General features: G+C 58.5%; 1 protein-coding gene and 1 long non-coding RNA gene across 2 annotated transcripts; one reads left to right on the top strand and one right to left on the bottom strand.

Moving 5' to 3' along the window:
- Nucleotides 1-12,539: 12,539 nt before the first annotated feature.
- On the top strand, nt 12,540-16,828 carry LOC122236265. The gene is made up of 5 exons (XM_042977132.1): nt 12,540-12,745; nt 13,182-13,431; nt 15,407-15,533; nt 16,017-16,202; nt 16,729-16,828. Exons 1-5 carry the CDS (start codon nt 12,608-12,610, stop codon nt 16,826-16,828), a joined length of 801 nt encoding a protein of 266 aa, XP_042833066.1. The 5' UTR covers nt 12,540-12,607.
- Nucleotides 15,712-16,730, bottom strand: LOC122236268. Its single transcript, XR_006214336.1, has 2 exons — nt 16,467-16,730; nt 15,712-16,154 (listed from the first exon to the last, which is right to left on the bottom strand). It is a non-coding gene; the product is annotated as an uncharacterized LOC122236268 (long non-coding RNA).
- Nucleotides 16,829-23,017: the final 6,189 nt, after the last annotated feature.

Genomic DNA, 23,017 nt, shown 5'->3' with positions numbered 1-23,017 from the left:
TTTAAGGTTTATTTATTTTTGAGAGAGAGAGACCATGAGCTAGCGGGGAGGGGCAGAGACAGAGGGAGACACAGCATCCGAAGCAGGCTCCAGGCTCCGAGCCGTCAGCACAGAGCCCGACGCGGGGCTCGGACCCAAGAACCGTGAGCCGAAGTTGGACGCTCAACCGACTGAGCCCCCCAGGCGCCCCTATAACCTTGATAATGTTAACCACGTTCAGGTGTACAATTCAGTGGCAATAGGTACATTCACTGTTCTGCAACTGTCCCTTCCATCCATCTTCACGACTTTTTCGTCACCCCAAACTCTGTGTCTGCCCACTAGACCCTAACCCTCCCACACCCATCCCCCTCCCCAGGCCCGGCACCCACTGCTCCTCCCACCCCTATGAATCTGACTGTTCTCGGTCCGTCATGAGCAGGGTCCTCCAATATCGGTCCTTTAGGGACTGGCTTATTTCACGTAGCACAGTGGCCTCAAGGTCTGTCCCCGTGAGCCTGGACCTGACCCACTTCTCCCCCAGAGGAGTTGCTCAGCTCTGTCCTGTCTAACCTGAGCCTCCTCAGTCCCCTGTGCTCCCCTCATCTTCCTCCTCAGCCTGAAGGACCCCAGGGCCCCGTCCCTTGGGCCTCACCGATCCCACCCCATCTGAACCGAACTGTTCGGTCCAGATGCCAGACACACACCCCTGGGGTGTGGGGGCCTCGGGCCTCCCCTGCCCACCCGTCCGTGTCAGGTACCTGCTCCTTCCGCAGGTGTCCCCATCTCAGGAGAGAAACACCAGGTCCAGACCCTTGGTGTCATCTGTGACTTCTTGCTGGCCACCAACTCTCCCAGTGGTGAGGTGGCTACCGGAGGGCACTAAATGTTCAAAACATTTCAAGGCATATGTTAGTCTTGGCTGCCTAAGGCAATGGTTGAACCGAGCAGAACGACTGGAAGAAAGGCTGAGTGGTGAGGAGCTTTAGGGAATAAGGACCTAGAACCCCTGGCCCATTATTCCTGAGCCTCTAGGACGCTTGCGTGCAAGGGCTGGGTGCATGTTCAGGAAAGACCTGAGAAGGGCCCCGGCTCTCCCCTCTGGTGACTGTCAGACTCTGCAATTAGGAAGTAAAGGTCAAGGCAGAGTTGTAAACAGCCTGGGTGGTGTGGAAGGTGTATCCTGATCTTTGCAGACCATCTCCTCCCCATCTGTAAAGACTGGAGGTTGTTTTCTTCTTTTGGGGGGGGGGGCGGTGGTTCCGGGTGTTTAAGGAAATGTCTGCCCAATGAGCACTACATTCACGGAACAGACACTTCAGTGACCACACACGACAAGGAATACAGATTTTACAAAATTAGTTCAGAAAAGTCACTACAGTAGCAACTACTGCGAGCTGTGCCAGTAAAGCCTGGAGGGGAAGACTGATATTTGAGTTGTACATTATACTGTTCAAAATGTCAATTTTCAAAAAAAACATTTAAAAATTTTTTAATGTTTATTTGAGAGACAGAGAGACAGAGACAGAGCACAAGTAGGGAGAGGCAGAGAGAGAGGGAGACACAGAATCCGAAGCAGGCTCCAGGCTCCAGCTGTCAGCACAGAGCCCGACGTGGGGCCCGAACCCACAAACCATGAGATCATGACCTGAGCTGAAGTCAGACGCTTAACCGACTGAGCCACCCAGGTGCCTCCCCCAAAACACTTTTTTAAAAAAGTTTATTTATTTATTTTGAGAGAGAGAAAGAATGAATGGGGGGGGGGCAGAGAGAGAGGGGGACAGAGGATCCTAAGTGGGCTCTGTGCTGACGGCAGAGAGCCTGATGCGGGGCCAAAACTCACAAATCATGAGATCATGACCTGAGCTGAAGTCAGAAGCTTAACCAACCGAGCCACCCGGGCACCCCAACTAAAAAACACTTTTGAGGTGTGCAAAGAAACAAGAACATGGACCCCGTAGACCATTGAAAACAAAGCAATTGACAGAAACCGTTCCTGAGGAAGCTCATGCATTAGACTCTCTAGACTTACTTAAAACCAACTATTTCAAATATGCACAAATACCTAAAGGAAACCACGAGAACAATATCCCCCAGGGAGACAATAACAATGGTGAATGCATTAGGAAGTGTCCCCTCCTCTCTTTTTGAGGAATTTGGGGACAAGTCGTATTAATTCTTTGTCAGATGGTTGGTAGAATTAACCAGCAGTGAATCCTGGCACTGAGATTTTCTTTGTTCGGAGGGTTTTGATTCCTGATTCAATCTCTTTTCATAGGTCTATTCAGATTTATTATTTATTCTTGAGTTGCTTTTGGTAGTGTTTTTATTTCTAGGAATTTATCATTGTTGTTTTTTTTTTAGAGAGAGAGAGAGAGAGAGAGAGAGAGAGAGAGAGAGAGAGAGATGGACAAGTGGGGCTCACTGGAACTTGTGTTTTACCTGAAGTGGGGCTTGAGCTCACCTGATGTGGGACTTGAACACACAAATTGTGAGATCATGACCTGAGCCGAAGTCAGTCTTAATGAATGAGCCATCCAGGCGCCCAGAAATTTACCCGTTTTACCTAGGTTGTCTGATGTGCTGGTGTAAAACTCTTTGTGGTATCGTCTTATAATCCTCTTTATTTCTGTAAGGTTGGTAGTGATGTCTCCATGTTCATTCCTGATTTTAACAATTTGAGTCTACTTCCCCCCCAAACCCGATCAGGCTAGGATGGGGCTACTATTATAAACAGCAAAGAGAAAAACCAGAAAATAACCAGTATTGGTGAGGATGTGGAGAAATCAGAGCCCTCGTGCCCTGTTGGTGGGAAAGTAAAATCTGCCACCGCTCTGGAAAGCAGCGTGGTGTTTCCTCAAACATTAAAAATGGAACCGCCATATGATGCAGCCATTCCACTTCTGGATACACATTCAAAGAATTGAAAGCAGGATTGTGAAGAGTTATTTGCACACCCAAGTTTGCAGCAGCACAATTCCCAGCAGCCAAGAGGCAGGAGCACCCCCAGTGTCCACCTCCACCAGTGGGTGATGGATGAACAAAATGTGGTAGGAACGTGCATTACATCACCCAGCCTTCAGCGGGAAGGAATTGCTGACACCTGCCATGTGGGTGAACCTTGAGGACAGGATGCGAAGTGAACTAAGCAAGTCACGAAAACACAAACGTTGCATGGTTCCACTTCTGTGAAATGAGGTATGTAGAGTGGTCGGCCTCACAGAAGCAGAAGCAGCAGGGTGGTTTTGGGGAGCTGGACAGGAGAGGGAGACCGGGAGTTGTCCACCGGGTATAGAGTTCCGGTTCTGCAAGATGCAAAAGATCTGGGCATCGGTTGTGCACCACTGAATATGCAACGTGATACTGTGCTTCACGGTAAATATATATTTGGTCTTCGCCCTGTTTCTGGCACAGATTTCCCAAATTTCCCGAGTGATGAAAACCATGACACTGCCTTTTGCTGTGTTCATGGGTGGCTTTTGGACTCTACCTGAGGGGGGAGGCTGGCTGCTGGGGGAGCCAACCCTGCGACTAGGTGGCTGGAACTTTCCATCCCCTCCCCCCACCTCTGGGGAGGGAGAGGGGCCGGAGACGGCGTTCAGTCCCCAGTGACCAGTGATCCAATCAATCGTGCCCGTGTAATGAAGCCTCCCCGAACGCCCATCCGACTGGTGAACACGTGGAGACAGCAGAGAGTGTGACACGCTCGGTTACTGTCACGGGGGCCCGAGTGTGCACGGGCACTGGCTTCGAGGGTCCCAACGGACCAGGTTCGGCCACTCACCGCTGACAAAAGCCAAGGACAGAGAGACACAAGAAAGGGTGGTGACTCAGGAAAGGATCCATTTCGGTGAGGCCGGCGCTGGGAAGACAGGGGGCTGACATCTCAAGGTGCTGCAGACAGTCCTGGTGGTGGTTCTCTCTCTCTTTTTCTTTCTTTTTTTAATTTTTAAAAAATTTTTAATGTTTATTTATTTTTGAGACAGGAGAGACAGAGTATGAGCAGGGGAGGGGCAGAGAGAGGGAGACACGGAATCGGAAGCAGGATCCAGGCTCGGAGCTGTTAGTACAGAGCCTGATGCGGGGCTCGAACTCACAAGCTGCGAGATCATGACAGGTGCCCCCCCCTTTTGTGAAGTTTTATTTGTTTCCTAGGATTTTACATGAGGACAATCTAGGACAATGGTCAGTGGGTACTTGAGGTGGACAGTGAAGGTCGGGTCGATCGCTGTCTTGGGGTCAATCCCGCGGGGTCTTGCTGACGTCAGGGACGTCCATCCCTGTTGCTTGAGTGTTAGTTTGGCTGCCCTCAGGGTCTTTGGCTGGAGTTACGAGATGAGCTGGGAGGAAGGACCCGATCGGTCAGGAAGCACAGATGATGGGCAGAGAGCAGGGGGGCTCCGAGCCTCCGCTGCACCTTGCCCTGTGCTCCCCATCCCTTCCGCCCGGCTGGTCCCGAGTGCTGTCCTGTGTGACAGACGGGCGATCTAGGAGGTGACAGGCTTGTCTGAGTTCTCTGAGCCGCTCCAACATTATTCGAACCCGAGGGCAAGGTTGTGGGAACCTCCTCTCTATAACTTAGAGACACGGGTGACCTCTCTGCCCCGCTGCTGAGTGACCCCTGAGTTGGCCGCACAGGGACTCCAGGGGCCACACACAACAAAGGAAACAGACCTCACGCGGTTCAGACAAGGCACAGCCCTGAAAAGCAAACAGTAGCAGCCTCACGGAGCAGCAATGATGAGGCTCGGGGAGCGGGGGCTGCAGAACTGAACGGTGGGCGGGTCGCCAAGCCCCGCCCCCTGCAGGGCCGGGTCCTGGTGGCTCCCAGATGTTCCACCTGCTTCTCCGCGACTCCACAGCCGGCCGGACACAGCCGTTGATGTCACAACGTGGGTCAGAAACAAAAACATCTCTGGGCATCCACCACCACCTGAACTATTGTCCATTTTTGTAACTTGAGGTAGGCAGAGAGAATGGGAGCAAGGCCTTGAAGAGGGTGGTTCCCGGCCCAGACTTTGTGTTTGGGGGCAAACGCCATGCAGACGGGCCTTTGCTGGGCCTGAGGAGGGGACAGGTATGGGGACCCCAGCCGCAGGCACTGCTGTCCCGGTGATGCCACCTCAGGGCGCCCGAGTCCACCTGCCCCTTGGGGAGCACTTGCGACCCTCCGCTCTGTCTGAGGGCTCTGTCCTGCCCCAGAGGCACCTCCTCTCCTGCCAGCCAGGGCCACGTGCCCCAGGGAGCGCGGGTACCCCGACGGCCCTGGGGACAGAGCCAGTCTGGTTAGGACACCGTCCCCCAGCGGACCTGAGCGCCAGGCCGCCACGGTGCTCCCTCCTCTGCTCAGGGACCACCCTCTGTCCAGGCTCCACATGCTGGCACTTGGGGCAGGTCGTCTGGACCTTCTGGACTCGTGTTTCCTTGCTGGGAGCATGGGCAGAGGCCTCCCTCCCAGACTCGCCAGAGGGGACACGGCCAGGAACATTCAGACCCTGAAAAGGAAGATGCCACGTGGGGGACCCCGTTGGGTCATGCTCACCGATGAGGTCACGGTGCTCAGCACACAGCAGGCACCTGAGATCGCCAGCTGCATTAGGGAAGGAGGGAAGGAAGGAGGGAGGGAGTGAAACCACAGAAGCGGGGTCCACACCAGGTCAGGTCAGAGGGTGTCATAGCTCGGGCCCTGGAAGGGGGCACGGGACACGTCCTTCTGTCCCTCCAGCGCTGACCTTCCTCCACGTGGGACCTGCTGACCTTCTGGATCGTCTCCACCTCCTCCGCAAACAACGCTGAGTGTTCCCAGAAGGGGGACAGCGGGCAGGGGCCAAGGAGGGGCTTCCGGAATCCTGTGCCCTGGGGGACTCTGGGACAGCCTTCCAGGTGGCCCTTTATGTCCTCCAGGCACCAGGCCACGATTCCACCTCATCTCTCACGGAATGTGAGGAAGCCGTGAGGAAGCCTCACCCATCTAGAAGGCCCGTTACGTCCCCATGTCACAGGTGGGGACACCGAGGTTAATAGCACAGCCTGGGTCACTAGTAAGACGAGCTGGGTCAGGAAGCCCATCTCCCTGACTTTGGATTGTCCTACCTGCAGGCCTGCATCTTGGCGTCCTGGGGCTCGGGGTCCCTCTTCCTGGGGGACCCCACCACCCGCTGAGGGCCCCCCCGAACTCAGGGGAGCAGAGCTGACCAACCTGCCTGGGGCCCCACATGGGAGCTGGGGAATGGCTGACCGGGGCTCTGTGGGCTCTCCCAGTACTGGGCCAGCTGGTCCCCTGCAGGACGAGGTCTTCTCGCTGGGGATCGGCTGGGGCCTCGGCTTCCTCACGTTGTCACCTGGGCTGCCAGTCCCCAGGCCAGAAATCTGCCCGTCTGAAGGAGACCAGCACTGCCTCCATCGGGTTTCACTTGCCTGAGTCCCTCCCCGGGACGCCCCGCATCTCTGACGCCTGCTCCCATGGGGGCCGCCTCCCTTGGACTGGGACGGGTCTGGCCTCCATCCCGGGGAACGCACTGGCTTTGGAGCATTATTTGGCCCAGAGACCTGTGAACTTTTCTGGCCCTGGGTCATGAGGGATGCTCTCCCCTCTGTGGTGTGACCGTCCAGCCTTCTGCATCTCCCAGTTTCTGTTTGGGCTATGGGAGAACCAGCCGTGTCCTCTCTGGCATCAGGCTGTGGTGTCACAGCACGCACAGGGGTCTCCACCCCGGGACTGTGCCCATTGTCACCGAAGGGGCCTCCATTTCACCCCCCAATCTTTAATCCATTGTGATTTCTTTTTTTTTTTTTTTAACATTTATTTTTGAGACAGAGACAGAGCATGAACGGGGGAGGGTCAGAGAGAGGGAGACACAGAATCTGAAACAGGCTCCAGGCTCTGAGCTGTCAGCACAGAGCCCGATGCAGGACTCAAACTCACGGACCTGAGCCGAAGTCGGCCGCTTAACCGACTGAGCCACCCAGGCACCCCAATCCATTGTGATTTCAATATCAAAGGAGAAAAAGTCTATTTCAGATGACCACAAAGTACGAAAATGAATCTGTCCCATATGAAAATTAGGTGCAGACCCAAAGTATCTCTGGCGAGATTCCACTTGAAGGAAACCTCCAGAGTAGGTAACGGAACACGAAGAGAAAGCAGACTGGGGGTTCCCAGGGGCTGGCGGGGGCACGAATGGGGAGTGAGGTTTCCGGGTACACAGTGACCCTTGGGGACCGAGATATTCTGCAACAAAATTCTGTGGCGTGGTTCACAGCGTTGTGAGCGTACCCAGTGCTCAGGAATTGCACAATGTAAAATAAATAAAATTTTTATTGAAGATTAATGTGCATTTTCAATGAACAAATAAAGTAACAGCTAAAAAGTAGAAGAAAAAAAGGATAAAGGAGAAGAGGAAGAGACATTCTGGTGGGGGGTTGGGGTTGGGGATTGGAACAACAAATAGAAATAAAAGAAAAACCCCGTGTAGGCCTTCAGGCCTTTCATTCGTGGCCGGCATCCATGCGGGAGCAAGGGCGGGGGCAGGGGCGGGGAGAAGGGCAGTGGCAGGAACAGTGGAACCAGGAGAAGCAGGAGCAGAAGCAGGACCCGGCTGACTCTGCTCAGGTGCCCGCTGTCCCCGCACAGGTCCCAGGTCACCTGCTGGCTCTCCGGCCCCTGCAGGAGTCGCCCCAGACTCCACCCCTGCCTGCAGAGACGCCGAGGACCCCGATGCCGTTGGGCCGGGCTCTGGAGCCACACCGGCTTCTGCTCCTGCCCCGGACTCTTGAGAAGGAAACAGAGTGATGGTTGCAGCGGCTCCAAGGCCTCAGGGTGAGAGGAGGGAAGGTCCCCTCCCCACCCAGCGCCGGCCTCTCCAGGGGCCTTTGCAGACACACAACTCACCCCAGAGCCGCCCCGAGAAGCCGCGGCCAGGAACCCACACCAGGACCTCTGCCCCCCTGCAGGCCGCAGCCCGGGCTCTCAGTCTCTGCTCCTGGCCCCACACCAGCCCCCGGGGGCTCCTCCCTGGGTGGCCCAGCACCGCCCGGGCCCCCTGAACACACATCTCCCACCCCAGCCTTCTCACCCTCGGGCTCTGGCTCCGGGGGCTCCGGGGGCTCCGGGGACTCCGGGTCCTCGTCCCAGGACCGGTGAACCAGGACCCTGTGGAGGGGCCAGGGCGGTGAAGGAGGCCTTCCCAGGCCAACTCCAGGCCCTGCTTCCCGAGACCTCCGTGCGGCCACTCTCTCCCTGGGTCCAGGGTGGCCTTCCTGGGCGATGGGGCACACACACAACTCTGTAGGACAGGTGAATCGGGATTCGGACAGTCGCCGCCTGATTTCATCGGTTGATTTCTGTAAAGACAGTGACCCGCAGATGGCCCAGAGACATCTACAGCCCCGGCCGGCCATCCTCAGTGTCCTTCCGCCCTCTCCACCTGTGGCTCCCAGATCGGACACAGACCTGAATGTGCACAGACCTGCCCCTGGGACACAGTGACATCCACCAGCAAGGCTCAGGATGAACCTTGGGGACAAGAGGGCCACCCCAGCACACCCTGTCCCTGCCTTCCAGCCTTGACCCGCTGTGAGCATGACCCGCCCACCAGGCATCTGACCCCTTCATCAGCCTGCACCTGCTCAGGTGGGCCTTCCACACACGACCCCTCCTTACACACAGACACACACACACACACACACACACAAACACGGGGGGGGGGACATGGGGCCACACAGGTCAGATCAGAGCGGTGTCGGGCTGGACCGGCTGTCTCTGGGTCTCCTGCGTTACCTTTGGGTCCCTGCGAGCTAGAGACCTGAGGCGTCCAGTGCACGACCTGATCCACTGTCTCCAGGATCGGGAAGCATCATGGCCTCGGGCTCCCCTGAGCCGGCAGCCGCGGGACACGGGCACACAACAGGAGAACATGTTCGTCAGGCGAAGGTGTCCCAACGAATGAGCCCAGTCGGGCGCTGTCTCCAGAACATGGGTGCCTGGTGACCCGGGTTCCGAGTTCTGTTGGGCTCTGTTACCAGGGAGGTGAGGTCACTTCCTGGGGCCCCCTTACCCGGCTTCCTGCTCCTACAAGAGCCCCTCCCAGGCTGCAAAGGGCTCCCCTCCACCCCATGCCCTGTCCCTACAGTGACACCAACACAGCCCAGACACGTCCCCGCGAGGCCTGGAGCGGCCGGTGCCACGGCTTTGGGGCCACAGAGCTGGGTTGAGACCTGGGTTTTCCTCCTGACCAGTGCTGGGACCCTGCACAGACCCCGGGCCTCCTGGGGCCCCCCGGTCTCCCCATCTGCACAGTGGGGTCCTTGTGGCATCTACTTGTAGGGGCGCCATCAGGGAGCCACCTGTAGACACGTCCCGTGCCTGCTATCCCATGAGGCTCGTGGGCACACGTGGCCGTGGAAGGATGAGGAAGGGGTGGGCCTGGCACGGAACACACTCACGCGGGCCTGGGTCCTCTCTGGGTCCAGGCACAGCCACCCCTCCTGCCTGGGTCCCGGGCCCGGGGGAAGGTGGAGGTGAGCTCGTTCAGACCCTGGACCCACCGGACACGCACGCCAGGGGCCCCATTGCATTTGGGTTCTGGTCCCAGCGCCTGGTCTGGGCCTACGTGCTGGGCGGTCCCCACTGTGGCTCCCAGCCTTCCCGATTCCTGGTCCCACATCCCTCTGTTACCCCCTCCCCTCCCGGGTGGACGGCCCGTGTGACCGGGTTCTAAGGGCTAGAACATGATGACCAGGTGTCATTTCCTGGCCGATTCATGGAATTTCTGGTTTCCTCTCTCGTGGGTCCATTCTCTGTCTCTGCCTCGGACTCTGTCTCTCTCTGTGTGTCTCGCAGGAGCAGAGCCTTTGGGCTCCAGGGTCCAGGTGACAACCCTCAGAAGCCTACCTTGTGGCCCGTGTCCCTCCCCCGTCCCGGTGCTCAGCTCACTAATGAGGCCTTCTCACCCCAGCCAGGGCACTGCCTGGGGAACCACTTCCTAATGAGGATCCGAGGCTCCAACAAGAAGGGTCTTGACCTCGGTCCCCACACCAGGGTCCGCTGCTCGGCCACGTGCTGCCCACCCAGGTCCTCGGTCCTCCAAGCCCCCAGGCTGCCCTCCGCTCAGAAGGACCTTGAGGGAGTAGGAAGCGTTTTCCCAGGAGGGGAGAACAGAGGACCAGGGATGAAGATCCCAGGACACAGACTCATCTATGAGCCTGTGGGACCCTTGAGACACTGTCTACGCAGCCCAGTTTCAGAAGAGGATGCTGAGTCCTTCTGGGCCATAGCCCGTCCACACTTCCTAGCTCCAGGAGCCCAGCGAGGTGGACACAGGACCCCAGACCCCATCTTCCCGTAGTTCCTGTCAATCCCCCCGGACACTTGGTCATCCTGGATGTGGCCCCCGGCCTCCAGGGGCCTCTTGCCACCCTCTGACTTCCCCCAGGGCTGCAGCCAGGCACAGGCTGGACCTCTGTCCAACGTCCTGCCAGAAAGACAAGGCAGAAGGAGGAAAGGAGAAAGGCAAGGGGCGGACCGACTTCTCCCTGCCCTGAGTCGGCCTCCACTGCTGCCTCCAGGACCCTGGCCCAGCCATGCCCCAGGGTCCATGCACCTGGACCCTGGGGTGGAGTCTGCGGTCCAGGCCAGCTGGGTGGGGTGGGTGTAGTCACTGGCCATCGTGTCCCCAGATGTCCAACCCACCTGGCCTCGCACCCTGAGGCCTGCCTGGATGGGGAGGGCATGGTTCTGGGGCTCAGGAAGGTTGGGGTTCCAGAGTAGTTGACGGACGTGGGAACATGGGGGACCAGCCAGGTGGGGAGCGATTGGATTCATGCACGTCAGCGTCATCTCTGGATCATCCACAGGTGCTGAGTGCTGGTCCCTGGGCACACCTGGCCAGGACACAGACCCGGCTGGCCCTGGAGAGGGAGGCCTGTGTACCCGGGGCACCTCCCCTCCACCTACCCCTGGGGGCGAGCCTGGGCCAAGCCCACGCTGATGCACTTCGCCGTCTGACCCTCAGGGACAGGGGGGACACTGAGGTCAGGAGAGGCAAGGACTGACCTAGGACAAGTGAGGTGTGCAGGGTCCAAGGAGCAGTGCTAGTCTCCAGTCCTAGGCCAGCCTCTACCCCCCAGCTGCCTGGCTGCAACCCTGGGCTGCCGGGGGGCCACCTCCAGGTGACCAAGTGTCCGGGGGGATTGACAGGAACTAGGGGAGGACGGGGTCTGGGGTCCTGTGTCCACCTCGCTGGGCTCCTGGAGCTAGGAAGTGTGGACGGGCTACAGCTCAGAAGGACTCAGCTTCCTGTTCTGTAAACTGGGCAGTGTAGACAGTGTCCCAAGTGCCCCACAGGCTCATAGACGACTCTGTGTCCTGGGATCTTCATCCCTGGCCCTCTGTTCTCCCCTCCTGGGAAAACGCTTCCTACTCCCTCAAGGTCCTTCTGAGCGGAGGGCAGCCTGGGGGCTTGGAGGACCGAGGACCTGGGTGGGCAGCACGTGGCCGAGCAGCGGACCCTGGTGTGGGGACCGAGGTCAAGACCCTTCTTGTTGGAGCCTCGGATCCTCATTAGGAAGTGGTTCCCCAGGCAGTGCCCTGGCTGGGGTGAGAAGGCCTCATTAGTGAGCTGAGCACCGGGACGGGGGAGGGACACGGGCCACAAGGTAGGCTTCTGAGGGTTGTCACCTGGACCCTGGAGCCCACAGGCCCTGCTCCCACGAGACACACAGACAGACAGAGTCCGAGGCAGAGAAAGAGAATGGACCCAGGAGAGAGGAAACCAGAAATTCCATGCATCGGCCCAGAAATGACACCCAGTCATCATATTCTAGCCCTAAGAACCCGGTCACACGGGCCGTCTACCCGGGAGGGGAGGGGGTAACAGAGGGATGTGGGACCAGGAATCGGGAAGGCTGGGAGCCACAGTGGGGACCGCCCAGCACGTAGGCCCAGACCAGGCGCTGGGACCAGAACCCAAATGCAATGGGGCCCCTGGCGTGCGTGTCCGGTGGGTCCAGGGTCTGAACGAGTTCACCTCCACCTTCCGCGGGGCCTGGGACCCAGGCAGGAGGGGTGGCTGTGCCTGGACCCGGAGAGGACCCAGGCCCGCGTGAGTGTGTTCCGTGCCAGGCCCACCCCTTCCTCATCCTTCCACGGCCACGTGTGCCCACGAGCCTCTTGGGATAACAGGCACGGGACGTGTCTACAGGTGTCTCCCTGATGGCGCCCCTACAAGTAGATGCCACAAGGACCCCACTGTGCAGACGGGGAGACCGGGGGGCCCCAGGAGGCCCGGGGTCTGTGCAGGGTCCCAGCACTGGTCAGGAGGAAAACCCAGGTCTCAACCCAGCTCTGTGGCCCCAAAGCCTTGGCACCGGCCGCTCCAGGCCTCGCGCGGACGTGTCTGGGCTGTGTTGGTGTCACTGTAGGGACAGGGCATGGGGTGGAGGGGAGCCCTTTGCAGCCTGGGAGGGGCTCTTGTAGGAGCAGGAAGCCGGGTAAGGGGGCCCCAGGAAGTGACCTCACCTCCCTGGTCACAGAGCCCAATTGAACTCAGAGCCCGGGTCACCAGGCACCCATGTTCTGGAGACAGCGCCGGACTGGGCTCATTCGTTGGGACACCTACGCCTGACGAACATGTTCTCCTGTTGTGTGCCCGTGTCCCGCAGCTGCCGGCTCAGGGGAGCCCGTGGCTGCGACGCTTCCCGACCCTGGAGACAGTGGGTCAGGTCGTGCACAGGACGCCTCAGGTCTCTAGCTCGCAGGGACCCAAAGGTAACACAGGGAGACCCAGAGACAGCCAGTGCAGCCCGACACCGCTCTGATCTGACCTGTGCGGCCCTACATCCCCTCCTCTGTGTGTGTGTGTGTGTGTGTTTGTGTGTGTCTGTGTGGAAGGAGGGGTCGTGTGTGGAGGGCCCACCTGAGCAGGTGCAGGCTGATGAAGGGGTCAGATGCCTGGTGGGTGGGTCAGGCTCACATCCCCGTCAAGGCTGGAATGGAGGGACAGGGTGTGCTGGGGTGGCCCTCTTGTCCCCAAGGTTCATCCCGAGCCCTGCTGGTGGATGTCACTGTGTCCCAGGGGCAGGTCTGTGCACACTCAGGTCTGTGTCCAATCTGGGAGCCGCAGGGGGAGAGGGTGGAAGGACACTGAGGATGGCCGGGCAGGCTGTGATGTCTCCGGGCCGTCCGCGGGTCACTGTCTTTACAGAAATCAACCGATGAAATCGGGAAACGTCTGGCGGAATCCCATTACACCTGCCCTACAGAGTTGTGCGTGTGCCCCGTCGCCCAGAAGGGCCACCCTGGACCCAGGGAGAGAGTGGCCGCACGGAGGTCTTGGGAAGCAGGGCCTGGAGATCGCCTGGGAAGGCCTCCTTCAGCGCCCCAGCTCCGCCGTAAGGTCCTCGTTCACCGGTCCTGGGACCAGTACTTGGAGCCCCCGGAGCCAGATCCCGAGGGTGAGAAGGCGGGGGGTGGGCGATGGGGGTGCACGGGGCCCAGGCGGTGCTGGGCCACCCAGGGAGGAGCCCCCGGGGCCTGGTGTGGGGCCAGGAGCAGAGACTGAGAGCCCTGGACTGCGGACTGCAGGGGGCAGAGGTCCTGGTGTGGGTTCCTGGCCACGGCTTCTCGGGGAGGCTCTGGGGTGAGTTGTGTCTCTGCAAAGGCCCCTGGAGAGGCCGGCGCTGGGTGGGGAGGGGACCTTCCCTCCTCTCACCCTGAGGCCTCAGAGCCGCTGCAACCATCACTCTGTTTCCTTCTCAAGAGTCCGGGGCAGGAGCAGAAGCCGGTGTGGCTCCAGAGCCCGACCCAAGGGCATCGGGGTCCTCGGCGTGTCTGCAGGCAGGGGTGGAGTCTGGGGCGACTCCTGCAGGGGCCGGAGAGCCAGCAGGTGACCCGGGACCTGTGCGGGGACAGCGGGCACGTTTATTTATTTTTGAGACAGAGAGAGACAGAGCATGAACAGGGGAGGGGCAGAGAGAGAGGGAGACACAGAATCGGAAGCAGGCTCCAGGCTCTGGGCCATCAGCCCAGAGCCCGACGCGGGGCTCGAACTCACGGACCGCGAGATCGTGACCTGGCTGAAGTCGGACGCTTAACCGACTGAGCCACCCAGGTGCCCCTCACCAAGGTTTTTAGCCATCGTACACACTCACACACACACACACACACACACACACACACACACATAGAGCGAAGGGTGGGGGCCCTGGAGGACCCGCACACGTATGTCTGCGGCACCTCCCGCCGCCCCTGTGCTTTTGTGGGTTTGCTCTGGTTCTCTCGGACCCTCCTCCCGGCTCCCTTGAAGGCGTCAGGTCTCTGCCCGAGTCCCTGCGTCACCCACCCACCTCTACTCTTAGGAAGACGTGCAAATGCACACCCTGCATTTCCTCCCATCTTCCTCTCGCCTCCCAGACTTGGGTCGTTAGATTTGGGAGTCGAGAACACCCCTTGTGTCTTCCCTCACCTGTCCTAACACCCAGCGCTTCCCAGGCCATCCCCGAGGCTGTCCTCGGGCTGGATTCGTCTCCTGGGAGGTGGGGGTCAAGGGACAGAGGGCAGACGGTGCCGGTGGGGGCAGGAGAGGGCCGTGGCCCACAGGCCGAGTGCCGGCTTGTCTGCCAGGGCCCCCGGGGCTGTGTGAGCCCCGCCCGGCTCTCCTCTTTCTTGCCGGGAGGCATCCTTGTCCTGAACGGGCACCAGGGAACCTGAGTGAAGAGACCACCTTGCTTTGAGACGAGGGGCGGAGTGGCAAGGGCTGCAGAGGACGTTGGCCTTGGATGGGGAAAGCGAGGCCGGCCACGCACTGCTGTCCCGTTCAGGTCCCTCTGCCACCCAAGTGCACCTGCAGCCGGAGGGGCTGGTTCCCGGCAGGCTGGCAGCGTCCCCCTGGAGCCCCCGTTCCCTCCTCTCTGCCTGAGGACTCTCTCGCAGAGACGGGAGCCCGTCCCACCTGTCTCTGGGGACCTCTGCTTCCTCACGTGTCACCTGGGCTGCCGGTCCCCAGACCAGAAAACTGCCCGTCTGAATGGACCACCACTGCCTCCCTCGGGTCTCACTTGCCCGAGTCCCTCCCCGGGACGCCCCACATCTCTGACGCCTGCTCCCATGGGGGTCGCCTCCCCTTGGACTGGGACGGGTCTGGCTTCCATCCCGGGGAAAGCACTGGCTTTGGCGCATTATTTGGCCCAGAGGCCTGTGAACCGTTCTGGCCCTGGGTCGTGAGGGATGCTCTCCCCTCTGTGGTGTGACCGTCCAGCCTTCCGCATCTCCCGGTTTCTGTTTGGGCCACGGGAGGACCAGCCGTGTCCTCTCTCGTGTCAGGCTGTGGTGTCACGGCATAAACAGGGGTCTCCACCCTGAGACCGTGCCCATTGTCACCGAAGGGGCCTCTTTTAACCCACCTAATCTTTAATCCCTTGTGATTTCAAGGTCAAAGGAGAAAACGTCTATTTGAAACGACCACAAAGTACGAAAATGAATCTGTCCCATATGAAAAGTCGGTGCGGACCCAAAGTATCTCTGGTGAGATTCCACTTGAAGGAAACCTCCAGAGTAGGTAACGGAACACGGAGAGAAAGCAGACTGGGGGTTCCCAGGGGCTGGCGGGGGCACGAATGGGGAATGAGGGCTCCGGGTACACGGTGACCCTTGGGGACCGAATTATTCTGCAACAATATTCTGTGGCGTGGTTCACAGAATCGTGAGCATGCCCAGCGCTCAGGAATTGCACAACGTAAAATAAATAAAATTTTTATTGAAGATTACTGTGGATTTTAAACAAACCATGAGCAAATAAAGTAACAGCTACAAAGTAGCTGAAGAGAAAGGATAAGGGAGAAGAGGAAGAGTCATTCTGGTGGGGGGGCGGAGACTGGGATTGGAGCAAGAATTAGAAATACAATAAACACCCTTTGTAGGCCTTCAGGCCCTTGATTTGTGGCCGGAATCCATGCGGGAACAAGGGCGGTGGCAGGAACCATGTCGGGAGCAGAAGCAGGACCCAGCTGACTCTGCTCAGGTGCCCGCTGTCCCCGCACAGGTCCCAGGTCACCTGCTGGCTCTCCGGCCCCTGCAGGAGTCGCCCCAGACTCCACCCCTGCCTGCAGAGACGCCGAGGACCCCGATGCCGTTGGGCCGGGCTCTGGAGCCACACCGGCTTCTGCTCCTGCCCCGGACTCTTGAGAAGGAAACAGAGTGATGGTTGCAGCGGCTCCAAGGCCTCAGGGTGAGAGGAGGGAAGGTCCCCCCGCCCCCCACCCACCCAGCGCCGGCCTCTCCAGGGGCCTTTGCAGACACACAACTCACCCCAGAGCCTCCCCGAGAAGCCGCGGCCAGGAACCCACACCAGGACCTCTGCCCCCCTGCAGGTCGCAGCCCGGGCTCTCAGTCTCTGCTCCTGGCCCCACACCAGCCCCCGGGGGCTCCTCCCTGGTGCCCCAGCACCGCCCGGACCCCGTGAACACACATCTCCCACCCCCAGCCTTCTCACCCTCGGGCTCTGGCTCCGGGGGCTCCGGGTCCTGATCCCACGACCGGTGAACCAGGACCCTGTGGAGGGGCCAGGGCGGTGAAGGAGGCCTTCCCAGGCCAACTCTAGGCCCTGCTTCCAGAGACCTCCGTGCGGCCACTCTCTCCCTGGGTCCAGGGTGGCCCTCCTGGGCGACGGGGCACATGCACAACTCTGTAGGGCGGGTGAATCGGGATTCCGCCAATCGTTTCCCGATTTCATCGGTTGATTTCTGTAAAGACAGTGACCCGCGGACGACCCGGAGACATCACAGCCCTGCCCAGTCATCCTCACAGTCCTTCCACCCTCTCCACCTGTGGCTCCCAGATGGGACACAGACCTGAATGTGCACAGACCTGCCCCTGGGACACAGTGACATCCACCAGCAAGGCTCAGGATGAACCTCGAAGACAAGAGGACCACCCCAGCACACCCTGTCCCTCCCATCCAGCCTTGACGGGGATGTGAGCCTGACCCGCCCACCAGGCATCTGACCCCTTCATCAGTCTGCCCCTGCTCAGGTGGGCCTTCCACACACCACCCCTCCTTCCACACAGACACACACACACACACACACACACACACACACACCGGGGGGACATGGGGCTGCACAGGTCAGATCAGAGCGGTGTTGGGCTGCACTGGCTGTCTCTGGGTCTCCCTGTGTTACCTTTGGGTCCCTGCGAGGTAGAGACCTGAGGCGTCCTGTGCACGACCTGACCCACTGTCTCAAGGGACGGGAAGCATCGCGGCCTCGGGCTCCCCTGAGCCGGCAGCCGGGGGACACAGGCACACAACAGGAGAACATGTTCGTCAAGCGAAGGTGTCCCAACTAATGAGCCTAGTCGGGCGCTGTCTCCAGAACGTGGGTGCCTGGTGACCCGGGTTCCGAGTTCTGTTGGGCTCTGTTACCAGGGAGGTGAGGTCACTTCCTGGGGCTCCCTTACCCGGCTTCCTCCTCCCACAAGAGCCCCTCCCAGGCTGCAAAGGGCTCCCCTCCACCCCATGCCCTGTCCCTACAGTGACACCAACACAGCCCAGACACGTCCCCGCAAGGCCTGGTGCAGCTGGGGCCGCGGCTTTGGGGCCACAGAGCTGGGTTGAGACCTGGGTTTTCCTCCTGACCAGTGCTGGGGCCCTGCACAGACCCCGTGCCTCCTAGGGCCCCCCGGTCTCCCCGTCTGCACAGTGGGGTCCTTGTGGCATCTACTTGTAGGGGCGCCATCAGGGAGCCACCTGTAGACACGTCCCGTGCCTGCTATCCCATGAGGCTCGTGGGCACACGTGGCCGTGGAAGGATGAGCAAGGGGTGGGCCTGGCACGGAACACACTCACGCGGGCCTGGGTCCTCTCCGGGTCCAGGCACAGCCACCCCTCCTGCCTGGGTCCCGGGGGAAGGTGGAGGTGAAATCGTTCACACCCTGGGTCCACTGGACACGCACTCCAGGGGCTCCATTACATTTGGGCTCGGGTCCCAGTGCCTGGTCTGGGCCTAGGTGCTGGGCGGTCCCCACTGTGGCTCCCAGCCTTCCCGAATCCTGGTCCCACGTCCCTCTGTCACCCCTCCCGTCCCGGGTGGGCGGCCCATATGACCGGGTTTAAGGGTTAGTATATAATGACTGGGTGTCATTTCCGGGCCAATTCATGGAATTTCTGGTTTCCTCTCTCTTGGGTCCATTCTCTGTCTCTGCCTCGGACTCTGTCTCTCTCTGTGTGTCTCGCAGGAGCAGAGCCTTTGGGCTCCAGGGTCCAGGTGACAACCCTCAGAAGCCTCCATTGTGGCCCGTGTGCCTCCCATGGTGCTCAGCTCCCTCACGAGGCCTCCTTGCCCCAGCCAGGGCACTGCCTGGGGAACCACTTCCTAATGAGGACCCAAGGCTCCAACAAGGAGGGTCTTGACCTCGGTCCCCACACCAGGGTCCATGCTCGGCCACGTGCTGCACACCCAGGTCCTCTGTCCTCCAAGCCCCCAGGCTGCCCTCTGCTCAGAAGGACCCTGAGGGAGTAGGAAGCATTTTCCCAGGAGGGGAGATCAGAGGGCCAGGGATGAAGATCCCAGGACACAGGGTCGTCTATGAGCCTGTGGGGCACTTGGGACACTGTCTACGCAGCCCAGTTTAGGAGGAGGAAGCTGAGTCCTTCTGTGCTGTAGCCCCATCCACACTTCCTAGCTCCACGGGCCCAAGGTGGTGGACACAGGACCCCAGACCCCATCCTCCCCTAGTTCCTGGCAATCCCCCCGGACACCTTGGGGACCCCCTGACCCTCAGCCGGCATGTCCTCCTCCCCATGCTGTGGGTCCCGGGCTATTGCCAAGAATCCTGATGTCCCTGCCCCATGGCCCCACTGCCTCCAGCCTTTCTCTTCTTTCCCCCGTATTACCCACCCCTCCCAGTGTGGACTCCCCTCTGATCCCCAGCTGGGCAGTCAGTGTCAGCGTGTGTGTGTGTTTCTGTGCGTGTGAGCCTTTCTGGAGATGCCCAGAGGTCACAGCCTCACACGGACGGGGTGGATAGGGAAGCACAAGCCTCTCAGGGGCTCTCATTCCCAGGGGGAATGCCATGTGGGGGTAGAGGCTGGCCTAGGACTGGAGACCAGCCCTGCTCCTTGGACCATGCAACCTCGCATGTCCTGGGCCAGTCCTTGCCTCTCCTGACCTCAGTGTCCCCACTGTCCCTGAGGATCAGATGGGGAAGTGCATCAGCATGCACCTGCACCTGGCAAGCTGCGGTGACCCCGACTCCTTACCTGACATCCGGAGCCCCCTGAGAACTGGTCCAGATGCCCTCCCCAGTGTGTTCCCCTCCCCCCTCCCTAGTGTTTTCCTCCCCCAGGGAGCCCACCATCCCTGGCCCCTCAGAGCCCCCTGCTACCACTGCCTCACTTCATGGCTCTTCTTGTTCCCCGAGCGCAGAAGGGACCTAAGGCTCTGAGTGGTCCAGGGAAGCCAGGTCAGCGTGATGCTGGGTGCCCGGCCTGGCAAAAGGAGGGGTCCTGGACACAGCTGCAGTGTAGGGGTGGCCTGGGATGCCAGCTGAGGTAGAAATTGCCTGGAAGCCTCATCCACTCCTGTCTGTAGTTGCTTATCTACCCAACAACCCAGACCTGGACAGTGGCCCTGTGGATGTCTGGTGTCCACAACAGGTAGAAGGTTCCTCTGGGTAACTAGAAAAGAGATCAAAGGCAACCTAAATATCTTAGATCGAAAGAAATTATAACGATAAAGGAAATAGAGGAGCCCTCGAGAAAATCGGTGAAAACAACATTCTTTCTTCTAGAGATTTACAAAATTGACAGAATAGACAAAAACTGAACAATTTCGTACCAAGAAATTGGCTGAGACGAAACGCATCAATTCTGAGACACACACAAACTACCAGAACTGACTCCAGAAGAAATGGAAACCGCGAGCAGACCTGGAATAAGTGCAGAGACTGAAGCGGTACCAAGAGCTTTCCAACAAAGCCAACCCCAGAGCCTGACGCTCTCACTGGTGCTTTGGCCCACACGGTTCAAGAAGGATCCATTGTTGCAGGATGAGCTTTGACAAAATCTACAACCTTTCATGACAAGTGCTGCCAATGAAATAGAAATAGGAGATTGCATTATGACAAAGGGTATTTAGGAAAAAACTCACATGTGTGTCATTCTCAGTGGTTAAACACTGACTGTTTTCCCATTATGATGGTGAATAAGGGAAGGATGCCCTCTTCCAACACCTCATTTCAACAGCGTAATGGAAGTTTGGTCACAGCTACTACACAAGATGGATAATTTAAAAGTTCTCAAATGGACAAGAAGGAAAATACGTGTATCTATTCCATGACCTTACGGGCAAAATATCATGGAATAAAAACATTCTGTGTGAGATTATAATACTTTCACCAAGCTATGGGCAGAGAAGTCCAACACATATGGATCAATGGAATCCAACTGGGAATCAATGAATAAATCCGTACGGGTATGGTCACTTGTTTATGAACATGGGTGCCAAGACCGTTCCGTGCGGTAAAAACGGAGTATTCGCAAACGGTGTTGGGAAACCAGATTCCACACAGAAAAGCGTGAACTCAGAACATTACCTGAGACCACGGAAAACAATGATCTCCAGGGGCACCTGGGTGGTTCAGGCAGTGAGTGGGTCATCCAACGTCAGCCCAGGTCATACCTCACAGTTCAGGAGTTTGAGCCTTGTAGCTGGCTCGTTGCCATCATCATGGACCCCGCTTCGGATCCTCTGTCCTCCCCCCAACCGCCGCTTGCCCACTCATGCTCTCCCTCTCAAATATAAGGAAAACATTTTCTCAAGGGCAAAAATCTTAACGCCCCAAAAATCAATAAAGAGCACTTAGAGGGTAATCTTCATTCCCTTGGGTTTGGCAGTCGTGTCTCTAATGTAGCACCGGAGGCAAGGCAACCAAGGAGAAAAGAGACACACGGGACTTCATCATTGCCAAAACGTTTTGTGAATGACTGACAATCTCAAACGAATGTAAAGAAAACCCAAAGAATGGTAGGAAATGTTGGCACACCGTAATTCTGATAAGGGTATTGCATCTGGAATATACAAAGAAAAGGAAAAGCGACCCGACACCGCACCACCACAGTAACACGCCTTCCCACACCCACAAGGAGGGGCTCTACTGAATACACCGACATCACACCTGTTGGGGAGGATTTCGAGAACTCGGAACCCGCTTACGTAGCTGAGGGAGACGTAAAACGGTGGAGCCTCTGTAGCAGAACGTTTGGCACGTTCTCGAAGAGTCAGGCGTATGCGTATCATTTCACCCAAGTTGTCTATCGTATAACCAGAAGAATCGAGTTCAGGTGCTCTAACGAAAGCCTGTACGTAAATATTCATAGCAGCACCATTCACAATAACCCTTTATTCGTTCGGGCACAAAGGACTGAAGTGTGGATACGGGCTACAGTGTGATGAACTCGGTGTTTGTTTCTAGAGAGAGAGAGAACGTACACACAGTGTGAGGGGCAGAGGGAGAGGGAGAGAGAATCTGAAGCTGGGTCCACGCCCAGCACAGAGCCCGTCTCTGGGTTCCACCTCGTGACCCTGAGATCATGACCTGCACTGCAGTCAAGAGTCTGATGTGTAAGCAACTGAGCCTCCCAGGCGCCCCCGACGTAGGTGAACTAGAAAACGTTATACTAAGTGGCAGAAACCAGACACAAAACACCACACGCTGTAGGATCCCACCCGTGTGAAAAACTCATAATGAGAAGTAAAGAAATAGTGACAGGAGCCACGTCGCTGGTTGCCGGGGAGCACTGGGGGTGGGCAAGAGCAAGCGCCTGACCCCTCGGCGGGGACTGGTTTTCTGCCTGGGGTGATGCGGATGTTCTGGAACTAGATAGTGGTGATGGCGCCCGGCAGAGGAAGCGTAGTTAAGGTCAGGGACTTGTACCATGTTAAATGTTTAAAACGAGAAAGTCGAGGGGCACCTGGGTGGCTCCGTCAGTGAAACGTCCGACCTCGGCTCAGATCATGATCTCACGGTCCGTGAGTTCGAGCCCCGCGTCGGGCTCTGTGCTGAGAGCGTGGAGCCTGGAGCCTGTTTCAGATTCTGTGTCTCCCTCCCTCTCTGTCCCTCCCCCGCTCGCACTCTGTGTCTCTCTCTGTCTCAAAAATAGACGTTCAAAAAATTAAAGCGAGAAAGTCCATTTTATATTACATTTAAGACATGAATACACGTACTCGTGAAAAGAAACAAACCAAGAAAAGAGAAAGAATGCCTTCCCGGGTGAGGACGGGAAGACTCCGGTCTGGAGCTGGCACTGGCCGTGTCTCGTAAGCGGTGCCGAGGCAGGCGGGAGCCGGGTCTGGCTCTGGAGCTGGTGCTGGCGGGGGTCTCGCCGTGTCGAGGGCACCGGCTCCGCGTCAGGAGGGGTTGCGAGAGCGAATGCGGGGCCGGCTCTAGTCTGGGCCTTTCGCCGGCTCTGTCTCCGCGAACGTGTCAGAGCGGGTCACGGCCCTGGAGCTGGGAGCCCAGCCGACACCGGGGCGGGTGACGGAGCGTCTCTGTCTCTGGAGTCTCCGGGCAGTGACCTGGGACCTGTGCGGGGACAGCGGGCACCTGAGCAGAGTCAGCTGGGTCCTGCTTCCGCTCCCGACACGGTTCCTGCCACCGCCCTTGTTCCCGCATGGATGCCGGCCACAAATCAAGGGCCCGAAGGCCTTCGAGGGGTGTTTATTGTATTTCTAATTGTTGCTCCAGTCCCAGTCGCCGACCCCGCCACCAGAATGACTCTTCCTCTTCTCCCTTATCCTTTCTCTCCTCTACTTTTCAGGTGGTACTTTATTTGTTCATGGTTTGTTTAAAATCCACATTAATCTTCAATAAAAATTTTATTTGTTTTACGTTGTGCAATTCCTGAGCACTGGGCACGCTCACGACGCTGTGAACCACGCCACAGAACATTGTTGCAGAATATCTCAGTCCCCAAGGGTCACCGTGTACCCAGAGCCCTCATTCCCCATTCGTCCCCCGCCAGGCCCTGGGAACCCCCAGTCTGCT

Source organism: Panthera tigris (assembly GCF_018350195.1).
Source record: "Panthera tigris isolate Pti1 chromosome D4 unlocalized genomic scaffold, P.tigris_Pti1_mat1.1 chrD4_random_Un_scaffold_73, whole genome shotgun sequence".
Taxonomy (NCBI): Eukaryota; Metazoa; Chordata; class Mammalia; order Carnivora; family Felidae; genus Panthera; species Panthera tigris.
The sequence above is the reverse complement of the archived record's forward strand: the minus strand, read 5'-3'. Positions and strand labels throughout refer to the sequence as shown.